The sequence below is a fragment of the Chelonoidis abingdonii genome, chromosome 1, assembly GCF_003597395.2.
Source record: "Chelonoidis abingdonii isolate Lonesome George chromosome 1, CheloAbing_2.0, whole genome shotgun sequence".
NCBI classification, from domain to species: Eukaryota; Metazoa; Chordata; order Testudines; family Testudinidae; genus Chelonoidis; species Chelonoidis abingdonii.
The window spans coordinates 250,085,825-250,098,878 of record NC_133769.1 but is presented as its reverse complement, the minus strand read 5'-3'; the positions used below and the strand labels follow the sequence as shown (position 1 = coordinate 250,098,878).

The window sequence follows — 13,054 nt, the reverse complement described above, 5'->3', positions numbered from 1 at the left end:
TGCAGAAAACCATTTGTGGCACTGGTGGGCCATGAAGTTTTTATAGCATGTTGGTGGGGCCTCAGAAAGAAAAAAGTTGAGAACCCCTGCGTTAGACCCTTTAGATGGACGTGGTAAAGAACCAAAATGTAACAGCAGAAAATTAGAATGAACAGGACAAGCTACTCCTTGATATTAGACTTTACTCAGTGGAATTTACTCAAGCATTAGCTAGAAAATCTCACCACTCAAGGATACTGTCTGTAAAGTAATGAAGTTCTGTGAATGTTCTGCCAAATTCTGATTTCGTAACAAATACCGATAATATAAGCTTTTAAATACTGAACTGTATTGCTTAGAGGTGAAAACGACTTTCTGTAATTTAGAAAAATGAGCCCTTAGAAGAAAGGCATTGGGATATCTCTGCTCTCCCTTCAGGTATGCAGAATATCAGATGGAAGTTCTTTCTTATTTTCATCCAGTATCTTCTGTCTTAAATTAATAAATACACTGCCTCGATATAATGCCACCCAATATAACACGAATTTGGATATAACGCGGTAAAGCAGTGCTCGGTGGGTGGGAGGGGCAGGGCTGCGAACTCCGGTGGATCAAAGCAAGTTCAATATAACACAGTTTCACCTATAACGCGGTAAGATTTTTTGGCTCCCAAGGACAGCGTGTTATCGAGATAGAGGTATAATTCTCTTTAAGATGAATTGTCTGAATGGTTTTGCAGACTGAAAATCTACAATGATGCATATTTTTATTGTATATATTATTTTCTGTATTATAATCTGGGTTGAAAACTTTAATAGTATGTACTCCCAGGCTACGTTAAATTTACCCAGGTATTCCTCTCTACTCTCTCTGTACTGAAACCTTGAGAAATACTATGCAGCTTTAGGTGGCACGCCTGTATAATCACTCCTGCCTACCATTAGGATGACAGCTTAAAATGTACTTGGGTGATCTTGATTTCTGCTTGTGGAGAGGGCTTGGTCCCTGGAGTCCCCCCGGTGGACAGATGCAACGTTACCATTATGTCTCTTCCTCAGTTTCTGCTAGTGGGATTTCAATAAGTCCAGTGAGGCTTGTGTGTATTGAGCAGTGCCTCTGTGGGGATCTAATTTATTTAACGCAAAGGAGAACATTATACAGATAGGCCTCCACTCCAGCATCACTAGCAGGAGGGACAAAAGGCTGAGTTAACTTTGGTCCATCAACCTCACATATGTCCGCATCCGTTACCAGCGAAGGCCCTCTTGACCTGGAGCCCTCTTCTGGAGCCAGGGCTTTTGTCATTATCTGGGGTCTCCTCTTGGGTTGAAGTGTCAACACAAGTCAAACCATGATGACCCTTCCTCAGAACAGCATATCACTGCCCTAATCTGTGTCTTCTGCTGATGAAGTCCTTCCATGGGGGCCAGGTTCCACTGACACTTTGCATTCGTAGCTTCTCCCTTTCAGAGCCTCTCCTACCTAAGAGCATTCTTCCTTATTTTCCTTTCCTAACGATCCCCCTCACCAGGTTTCACCCTGACGAGCCCTCTCCTTGGGAGCCTTCTCTTTCTGTAATATGGGGACTGTTCCTTTCCCCAGGAGTCTGTTTTCTAGCCTCCATCCCCACTGGGAGTAGCTTCCTTTTATCATGCCTGGGTGTTTCCCTGCATAATTAACTGCCTCCCACTTACTCAGTGAATTAAGTCTTCCCAGGTGAACCTGAGTGGCCTCATTCTCTCTTATGGAACCTGTCAGAGGTGGACTGAGCCCATGACCCTAGACTCAAACAGCTAAATTGTACCAAGTCAATGGACCCAGATAATCTCCATCTAAGAATGTTAACAGAATTGGCAAGTGAAATTGAAAGCCCAAGAGCTAAGGCAATTAATAAATCCATAAATTGGGGGGTCATAGCCTATGACTGGAGAATTGCAAATATATATTTAAGAAAGAGGAAAAACGTGATCTAGGAAATGACAGGGCCATTAGTTTGACCTCAATTGTATATAATTGTATCATATATCTTTAATATTAAGATCTGTGTGCATATGTTTATAAAATAAGTTTAGTGGGTTACTAGTGAGGCCTAGCATAGATTTAAGGCTTTTGATTTTTTTTGACTTGCTATAGAGCAGACTTTATGTAGGCTTTTTGGGAAGTATTTGTGAGAGAGAGTAGCTAAGCACATAGGGGTAAACAGAAATTGGAATAAAATATAACATGGTTTTATAAAAGGTAGATCGTGCCAGGCCTGATCTTTCTTTGAGAAGATAACTGATGAGACAAAGGAAATGCAGTAGATGTAATCTATCTGGATTTCAGTAAAATATTTGATACAGTTCCACAAGAGAAATTTATTAGTTAAATTGGAGAAGATGGGGAGTAATACAGGAATTGAAAGATGGGTAAGGAACTGGTTAAAGAGGAGACTTCAGTGGGTCATGCTGAAAGGTGAACTGTCAGGCTGGAGGGAGGTTACTAGCGGAGTACCTCAAGGATCAGTCATGGGACCCAATTTCATTTGATATTTTCATTAATGATCTTATCACAAAAAGTGGGAGTAACAAAAATTGTGGATGATACGAAGTTGGGAGGTATTGCCAATACAGAGGAGGACCAGTATATCATTCAGGAAGATCTGGACAATCTTGAAAACTAGAGTAATAGAAATGAGATGAAATTTAATAATGCAAAGTGCAAGGTCATGCACTTAGGGACTAACAACAAGAGTGTTTGCTGTAATTTGGAGTTGTATCAGTTGGAAGCAACAGAGCTGGAGAAAGAACTGAGTGTATTGGTTGGTCACAGAATGGCTATGAGCTGCCAACGTGATGCAGTCATGGAAAAGGCTATTGCAATCTTAGGATGCATGAGCTAGATAATTAAACTAGAGATGGGGGAAATATTATACAAGGCATTGGTGAGATCTCATCTGGAATGCTGTGTGCAAATCTGGTCTCCATGTTTAAGAAAGATGAATCCAAACTGGAACAGGTGCAGAGAGGGGCTACTAGGATGATCAGAGGACTAAAGAACCTACTTTATGGGAAGAGACTTAAAGAGCTTGGCTTGTTTAGCCTAACAAAATGAAGGAGGAGGGGAGAGATGATTGCTCTCTATAAATACATCAGAGATGTAAACATCATGGAGGGAGCAGAATTATTTAAGTTAAGGGCTAATGTTGGCACAAGAACCAATAGATATAAACTGGCCAGCAATAAGTTTAAGTTTGAAATTAGATGGTTTCTAACCAGAAGATTGGCAAAGTTCTGGAACAGCTTTCCAACAGGAGTAGATGATGTAAAAAACATAACTTGTTTTAAGACTGAGCTCAAAAAGTTTTATGGAGAGGATGGTATGATGAGATTGCCTACAATGGCAATGGCCTGTCCATGACTGCTATTAGCAAATATCTTCAGTGGCCGGAGCCGGGACACAAGAGTGGGAGGGCTCTGAGTTACTACAGAGAATTCTTTCCCAGGTTTCTGGCTGGTGTGTCTCACCCACATGTGCAGGGTTTAACTGATTTGCCATATTTGGGGTCAGGAAGGAATTGTTCACCAGCTCAGAGTGGCAGAGACCCTAGGGTTTTTTTTGTTTGTCTGTTTATTTTTGTCTTCCTCTGCAGCATGGGGCACAGGTCGCTTGGTTTGAACTAGAGTACTATATAATTAATAGAGAATTATTCTGTCAATTCCACAAATGGACTTTTAAGTTATACACAGATAATTGGTAAAAATTATGGATCAGGGATCTTGAGAGACCATACAGAAGGAGCTGCTAGATCGGATTCCTTTGCCTACTATCCCAAATTTGTGTTTAAGATAACTAGAGCCCTGTGCAGATACAAAAATCTTGGTCGCATCTGCAAGAGTCAACTGGTATCCAACCCTTGATGTGCACTCTTTTATCTGTGTCTGTATCTGCACCACATCTGCAGGAGGAGCGTGTGTGTGTGTGTGTGTATGTACTGTATATAGGATCTCAAAGGCAGGGAAGCAGCTGTCTGCAGCTCATAGCCTATGAGGCTGCTTCCCCACCTTCGAGAGTTTATATTCCCTCTCCAGCTCCCCCCTACAGAGAAAGGGGAGGTGATAGCTGCAGACAGTTGCTTCTCTGTATGGAGAGGGGAGAGAAGAGAAAATATAGGATCTGGAAGGCAGGGAAGCAGCCTAATAGGCTATGAGCTGCTCCCCATTGCAGTGCACTGGTGGATTCAGGGCATAGACATGGTCCCACCTCCTTCTCCCCTTATCCTTATTCCTAGGGGGAACAGAAGCAAGCTGTTCCTGTTCTTCCCAGAGCACAGAGACTGTGCAGCCGCATGAAGAGGGGAGGCTTCTTGCCCACCCCCGTGTGGCCACATACGGGCCCACTTGGGATCTATCCTTTATTGAAAATGCTGGATAAATGGAGGGAAAGAAAGTAGGCTCCTTAATTTTGCCCATTCTGGTGTATTGGGAGGTACATTTTGAAACATTCCCTTGTGCCTGGAACTCTTCTCACGGAATTCAGAATGCATTGCCTGAGGAGTCTGTTGTGTGAAATCATTTGCATATTTTCTTCTTGCTCAGGTGTACAACTGAGTTGAAAACATTTTTCTTTCTTCTTGTAGGGTTTGTGAACTAGAAGAGCTGGGAGAGCTGTCTCCCTGTTGGGAGAGCCTTCGTCGACAAATAGTTACTCAGTACCAAACAATTATACTGACTTACCAGGAAAACCTAACTGACTTGCATCAATACAAAGGTCAGCAAGATTTATTTTCAGTAATAATAGATAATATGTTTCAGTTATGCTTCTTATTTTCCTTTTAAAACAAAGATTCAGAACCAAAAAGGTGGTTTTAGTCTTGGTTTGGTAGGAAAGATCAACAGACAAAATATTTGTACTCTCTGTTAAAGTTTTATAGTGATTGTACAAAGAAGCTAATTTATAAATATAGTCATTTGTGCAACTTAACTTACAAAAGAGGGGATAATGAGTGAGGTCTGGAAAAGAAAAAGTAATCTGCAATTTCCTTAAAAATGAATTAAATTAAATTGTTCTTGTTATTTTATTATTAGTTTTATTACCTGATAAATTTTCTTCTGTGGGTTTCCATTAGCATTACTCTCCTCTAAATTTCATGTAATTAATGATAAATAATATAGATACTTAATGATAAGTAATAAAATATATTACTTCTGGGGGAATTTTGTGCCTCTATGCGCACGCAGAATCGTGTCCCCCACAGATTTCTTTGCTTCCCTGCAGAAAAATGACGTCTGACGGGGAAGCAAAGGGAAGCCGCAAGAGTGGTCATGCCTCCCTCCCCAGCAGTATGGGCACATTGTTTCAGGCTCCCGGAGCAGCTGGTGGGGAGGTAAATCACTGTGATGGGGTGGGGGGTCTGGGGATGCCCTGGGTGGTGGCTTCTACCATGCACTGGGCACAGCTGCTAGTGCCAGGTGGACTAGGGACAGGGGAGGACGAGACTTACTCTTCTCCTGCAGGGAGTGGCCAGGGCCAGGGCCAGGTCAGAACCAGCCCCAGCCCCAGCCCCAGAAATCACTCCCGGCTGCAGGAAGCTCCACCCATCTCACCCCTTGCACTTGAACCTTAACCCTAAGGAGCCCCGCCTGCTTGCATCTGAACCACCTTGATGAGCCCCCTACACCCAGACCACCACTCCACTGAGCCCCAACCAGCTGCACCCACATCCCCACCCCACCGAGCCCCACTGCCCCAGCACCCAGACCCCCCCTACTGAGCCCCCATCACCTTCACCTGGACTCCCAGCAGAGTCCCATTGTCCCTGTACCTGGATGCCCCCAACAAGCCCCTGTGCATCCAGATCCCACACACATCCATAAAGAACCCTCTTATGCACACCTGGATCCCCACACACTAAGCCCTCCACACTTGGTTTCTGCCGGGCTGAGCCTGCCTGCCCACATCTGATGCACCTGGTGCAGAGCTGCAGGGCCCCAGGCTATTTCTGGGGCAAGCCCAGCCCTTGCACTATGTCAGTGTCGGGGGCAGCCTCACTGCCAAGTCTGTATCTTGGGCCTGGAGCCTCTACATTTAATTGTTCATAAATAAAATATGCAGAATTTTAAAATATTATGTGTAGAATTTGTATTTTTTGGCACAGAATTTTTAATGTTTTGGCACAGAATTCCCTCAGGAGTAATATATATATAAATTGACAATACGAAGTCTGGTGTGCTGCTTCAGCTTAATAATAATGAACAAGAACTAACTTTCTGTAGGTAAAGAACTGTCTTCAGAAATCCCCAATACATTCTGACTCTTTATATTAATAATAATTTTAGAATTTTTAATATAATCTTATACACATAATATTATATGATCTAGGTTTTAGCTTTTATTCCAAGAATCCCCAAATCTTTGTTTGATAGATTCTCAGTGTTTTTTCCTCCTATACTTAGGACTCTCTAAAGTATTATGGGAATTATTTGATTTCTATGTTTTGTCATTTTTAAGGAATGTTTGTGTATGTAATTATTTCAAAATCTTAAACAAAATGGGAAATAAGGCAGTTTATATCTGACTGAGTTATGCACAAATGGAGGAATGATGCAACTTCATTTACCCTAATATTAATCCAGCTTTTCATTCAGAATGGGGGAAATGATTGGGTGTATTTTGTTCACTCTTATACCTTTCTTATTATTATGTATTCACGTCAGGCCATATTAGACCCTGTTCTGCATCCATAACTCCTTTTGACATCCGTGGAGAAGGCTGGGGATTCATTCATAGTTCAAGGGTGCTGTTTTAACATACAGTGTCTTCACTCATGATGAAATTCCCCTCTGTACAGAGGGCCAGCATAAAGGTCTAGGCATCACATAAGTCCTATTTTGAAGGGTTAAGAGGGACTTGCTGTAAGTGGTATGTAGGCTTTGTGCCAGCCTCCCTACACAGGGGAAGAATTTCTCCCTGAAAGCACAGAACAGCTGTGACTAATGGGAGGAGGGATGATTTTCATGTGAGACATCAATTCAAAAAGCACTGACCAGTCAATGAGAATAAAGCCAAATCCCAGGAAAGTAGAACAGAAAGTTTCAGTGTACACAATGTTAAAGTTGCAGCGTGCATCCCACCTCAGATTGTTAGAAGGGCAGGTATGTGTAGGTGACAGTATATTACAATATTAATTACTGAGCACAGAACTGGTATTGGTCTGTGCATAATGGATCATTGGGACCCACAGAGCAATTATCTGTGGTAGACATTAAATTCACCTGTAGCTTTGACACTGTTGCATATTTACCATTTTTGTCTAAGGCCTTGATCCAGCAAAGCATTTAAGCACATGATAAATGTTCTAGTGAAGTCTGGGGGACTTTTCCCAGGCTTAAAGTCAAGTATGTGCTTAGGTGTTTTGCTGGATTGATTTCAGGGATCCGCAACAGTAAGAGAGAATAATAATAATAATAATAATAATAATACTAAAATATAAACTTATTTTGCTAGTCATTTAGACTCCAATTCTGCAAGGGACTTAAGCATGTGTTTAAAGCTTCCTGAATTGGGGCCTAAGTGCATATCTAACTCCAACTCATTCTTCTTAGATTAGTATTTGGACTTCACCAGATCTAGTGGCTAGAGATGATACTTATTACTAATAAATAAAGTAATCCAGTAATTGTACAGGGACCTGGAATACCTCAACTGTAAACATCCTCCAGTTTAGTTGTATTTTCCCATACTATACAATGTATAAATTACTCAAATCTGGAGTGGAAGTCAGTATAGGGATCCTAACAAATGAATTCTCATAGGCTGGTGAGATGGAGTGCACTAGAAGAATTGCATGTCTGCTTAGTGCTGTCATAAATGTTCTTCTGGTAGGATTGATTTCTTCACCCCCTGCAATCAGAAAATTTTTAGTATGTCTTTTAAAAGAATACATTCTCCAGGTTCTTGCACTGTTTTCTTGTATGCTCTTCCGGCACTTGTGTACAGAGAGACCGTGTGCCATCAAAATACAATGAAAATAATGTATTTGACTATGCATTGGTTTGTGTTTTAATAGCCATTTCCCCCCAGTATTACGGATTCTTCTTGTACCAGAGGGTTGGTCACAGGGTCTTGAAAGTGGATCTTAAATTAAGCCTATGTTGCCCCTTCACTTTCGTGATCATACAGTTTGGCCACACCTGGCCAATGAATGCCAGAAACTCCAAGGGGGGAGGAGCCTACCTGGTGCCCTCAGTGGGTATCTCCCTTCCTCGCTGCTGGGGCTGGTCCCCCTTTGCTGCTGGCATCATCCAGTTCCCCCAGCCGTTTAGGCAGGTGAGTGGCACTTGGTGCTAACAGCATGTGCCTTGCAAATATACTTACAACTAAAAATCTGCTAGTCTGCAAGTCATACTTTCTGTCAGTATTACTTCCCATCTAATGTGCAACAAGTGTTGAAAGTAACCCCAATCCATATTTGTTGGTATTTTGAGACTGGCAGTTGGTCATGGTTTTATAGGGCAGATATAGACTAAATATTTTTCTGTTACATTTCTCAGGCCCTTCATTTAAAGCAAGTAGCTTGAAAGCTGATAAAAAATTGGAATTCATGCCCACAAATTTGCACATACAAAGAATGAGAGTCCAGGATGATGCAGGATCAGGTACTTCTCGTGTGTGTGTGTGTATACATGTATGTATATATACTTTAATTCTCTTTTTTGGGTTTCCACTGTGCAGAGCTAAGTTTCCCCCAAACCAGTGTAGCTTCTGTGCAGTACTAATAATATTTCACATTTTAATTGCAGCTACCATCCTTATATCTCAAAGCACTTTACTAAAGTAGAGTAAGGATACGTCCACGCTACCCACCGGATCGGCAGGTAGCGATCGATCTGTCGGGGATGGATTTATCGCGTCTTGTCTAGATGTGATCAGTCGATCCCCAAACACTCTCCCCGTCGACTCTAGAACTTCATCAGGGCGAGAGGCGGAAGCGGAGTCGACGGGGGAGCCGCGACCATCAATCTCGCACCATGAGGACAGGAGTTAAGTCAAACTAAGATACATCGACTTCAGCTACGCTATTCTCGTAGCTGAAGTTGCGTATCTTACATCGACACTCCCCCTCCCCCAGTGTAGACCAGGCCTTAGTATCATTACCCCAGTTTTATAGATGGCAAAACCAAAGGGCAGATCAGCATGTCCAAGGTCATGTAGCACATCAGCATCAGAGCTAGGGAACAGAACCCAAGTCTCCCACCTTTCATCCTTGTGCTGTATCTACTGGATTAATCTGCTGGATCCCCTTTGGTTTTAGGAGCCACCAGGATCTTTTCTGGTTGGCAAGACATCAGAGGCCCTCCCTGTTGTTTTTTTTTTTTGTTTTTTTTTAGTTTAATTTAATTGTGAGGGGCCATCAAGTGTGCTGCACTTTAGATGTGTAAAAAGACATTAACTTGTTTAGGTTGAGCTTGCTTCTTTGTATAAGACCTAATTTTCTCCTTTCATTTAATGTTCAGCCTCACCCACCTGTCGCCCTAGGTGCCTTGTGTATCCTTCAGATAGGAGGGATGATAAGCTGAGGTATCAAGGTTAATCTTCCTTCATCTCCAGACATGAGAATATTGTCTTTGTAGATCAGGGGTTCTCAGACTTTTGTACTGGTGACCCCTTTCACACAGCAAACCTCTGAGTCCGACCCCCCTTCATACATTAAAAACACTTTTTTATATATTTAACACCATTATAAATGCTGGAGGCAAAGCGGGGTTTGGGGTGGAGGCTGACAGCTCGCGACCCCCCCTCCCTCTGTAATAACCTCATGACCCCCTGAGGGATCCCGACCCCCAGTTTGAGAACCCTTGTTGTAGATCTTCCAGAACAAGAAACGGGTGCAGGTTTCAAACAGAGGTCTTTTACTTTGTAGAACATGGCAGCTTCTCCCTACTAATGCAGTTCCAAACTTTTTAACGTTCAACATTGTTCTGAAGACTTCAGTCTCTGACAGGAGTATTAGAGAAATTACCTTTCAGTAGTTTGAATTTCCACAGATTCAACCAAAGTAAAGATGGTGAACTTTCATCTGTAAGCACTTTTTGTCCATCCAGATCAGAATTATGACATAGTAACCATAGGAGCACCAGCCGCTCACTGTCAAGGCTTTAAATCGGGGGGTCTACGGAAAAAGCTGCATAAATTTGAAGAGGCAAAGAAACAGTAAGTAGAAGAGTTATTATAAACTCAACACTTGCCTTTTTTTAATCTCCAGACTTTGTAAAATCATCACATTCCATGTTTTTGTTGCACCTCCATTTGGAAGTTCTGCCAAATACTATGAAGATTATGCTATGCTTTTTTCAAAGAAGGAGAAGAGAAAAACAGTTTTTCCATTGTTTTCTTTACTGATAGTTCCTTTTCAAATTACTTTTTGTGGAATATTTACTATTAGAGGACAATTGTTAAACTAGCTAAACTGAACAACTTAAGTGTTGAATTGGATTTAATTGAGTTTAAGTTCTGTCTAGTTGTGGAGGTAGAAAATATCATTGGAATCTCTTTAAGTATGTTACATTTGATACTTTCACTCCCTTTAGCTTGCTTCCTCAGCACATCTGGGAAGCATTTTCCAGATCAGTTAAAGTAAATTTTGTCTTGGGCTATATCCTTATTTGTGACTGTGGTTAACTGAAGAACTGAGATTAGCGTTACTCTAATTTACCTTCTAAAGTCAGATAGAAGTTGACTAAAGTAATTTCTTAGACTCTACCTCTTACTAATTTCCTAAAACCACAACATGCTTAGACACCCATTCTACACTGGAGTCATCCACCTCTAATCCTTCCCCTAGAGCTTCAGAACTCTATGCAAAGACAGATCGGTTGACTTGTTCTACCTTCCCTAAGAAACAGCAGCAGTTCCTCAAATGCAAGTTTCTTACTAACAACTTGGATTTAGTTACGGGGCCAGTTGCTCCAGGTTTTTCTGTATTGCCCCAGATATGTTGCTGCTGTGTAGTTACTAATTGTTCTCTATCCATATTAAAGTAAAAATACTAGGCCAGATTGTGCCCCCTAGATGCATGCCTAGAGAGGACCCTCTGTACATTGATCTCCCCCTTTCTAACCTGCAGGAGGGATCATTCACCTCTGTGATACTATGCCACTTGCTCCTGATCACATCCTGGCTTCTCTGGGGGGTTAGCCATTCACACTGGAGGCTGAGGCAGAAATCAAGAAGGCCAGGTGCACTGAAGGGGAAGGCACACTCAGTTTCCCTTCAGGCTTCAAGAGGTATCTCTGCTCCAGTATGCCCTTGCAGACCAGGTGACAGACCTATGCCAGTTCTGCTTGGGCTATCACTTTAGAAATAGAGGTGTGAATGTTGCAGCATAGACAGTGGCACAGGCTAGCCTCCTGAATAAGAGGACTTGAGGGGTGGGGGCAGCTAGACCGTGTCATTGCCAGTGCGCAACTGCTATTTTTAGCCTGCTACCTTGAGTAGAACTAGCATGTGTCTTTTCTACCCAGGCTGGGAGGCACACTCCCAGCTGCAATGTAGTCATACCCAAGGAACTTACAAGAGAACAATAATATGACTCTGGGCTGCATTATCTTTACTGCAGAACCCTGCTTTGGGGGCTACAGGAGCGGCTGCAGCCAAGGGGAAACTTTAGTAGTGCAGCTTCAAGAAGCTGGGAATGCAGCCTTCCTCGGGGTCAGAGCTGGTGGGAAGGCACAGAGAGAGGGGATGATCTGGACACAAACCTCAATTCAGCATTTTTGGAGGCTACTGAACTGTATCATCAGTGGCACTAATTTGCCCTAGGATAGGGCTACTAGCAGTGCCAGTTGAAACCTTAGAGTCAGACTAGTAATGTAATGGTACAGTATTGAGACCAGTGCTAATAACTGCCTCCAATAAGTGCATCTGACATACAGGATGTTCCAGGATGGGATTAGCAAAGACTGTAAATCCAATAGGCTGAACTTTGTTTTTGTTGATACCAAAATCTGTCTTCAGAAGCATTCTGTATCTGCCTACTTGGTTACTTGTGGGGCCCTCATTGCTGACTTATCTAAGCACCTAAACCACTGATGTCTTTTTTTCCATCAAATCTATTCAAAACCTCCATTTCCAGCCTGCGTTTTTCTTCTGGGCCTTCACAAAGTTGCAGATATTCTGATCCTGTGTTGGAGAGTAACTTTCCTGTTGGCAATATCATTTGTTGGAAGGTAGCACAAATTACAGGCCCTTTCTCTGTTGGACCTAAGTTTTCTTATTCAGTCTATTGGGTATCTCCTATTACAAGATTAATTTAGAGTACTTTTGTAATGAGGTTTGAGACAGTCTCCAAACCACATAAGTGAACAGGGACAAATACTGTACCTACCAACATAATCTTAAAATATATTTGATCAGAAGCATAGAAAATCAAGTATGCTTATTGCATTTCATCCTCACCACTTAACCAGGCATCACTGTCTTGGAACATTTCTTTCTTTGATAGTTTGGGGCCTTGCAAGCAGAATGAAAAATGAGAAGTCCCAGAGCTTGGAAAACCAAATTACATTGACTCAAAGGGCTTGGCCTGTATGTGTAATTCATGCATCACATCCTAAACCTAGTGTATAAAATTAGAACCGTAAAATAGTTCCTAAAAAAAGCACTAGGGTTTAATCTTTGGAGAAAAAAGCCAGGTATTGTGATAAATAAAAGAAATCAGTAACACTTTGGTAAATGGAAAAACTACTGTATCTCAGGTGTAAGATTGGCTAGTCAATCTGCATTGGCGGAGTCAGTTTCTGTAGTGAGTGTTACTTTTGTGGACTGTACTGTATAGGACAGGATGGGCAAACTATGGCCCATGGGCCAGATCCGGCCCATCAGGACTTTGGATCCGGTCTGTGGGATTGCCACCCTTGTGGCACCGCGGGACTAAGGCAGGCTCCCTGGCTACCATGCCCCACGCCGCTCCCAAGGCAGCCAGCACCACATCCCTGTGGCCCTTGGGGGAGATGTGGGGGACAGAGAGCTCCACGTGCTGCCCTCACCTGCAGGCACTGCCCCCTGAAGCTCCCATTGGCTGGGAATGGGAAACAGT

At 42.4% G+C, this 13,054-nt stretch overlaps 1 protein-coding gene across 13 annotated transcripts in view; it reads left to right on the top strand.

Moving 5' to 3' along the window:
• INPP4A (inositol polyphosphate-4-phosphatase type I A) overlaps positions 1-13,054 on the top strand; it is a 197,304-nt gene that overhangs the window by 130,947 nt on the left and 53,303 nt on the right. For all 13 annotated transcript variants that reach the window (XM_032805553.2, XM_032805552.2, XM_032805548.2 and 10 more), the window contains 3 exons: positions 4,598-4,728; positions 8,511-8,615; positions 10,062-10,170. In XM_032805553.2, coding sequence (XP_032661444.1) covers positions 4,598-4,728; positions 8,511-8,615; positions 10,062-10,170 — 345 coding nt within the window. The remainder of the gene's footprint in view (positions 1-4,597; positions 4,729-8,510; positions 8,616-10,061; positions 10,171-13,054) is intronic.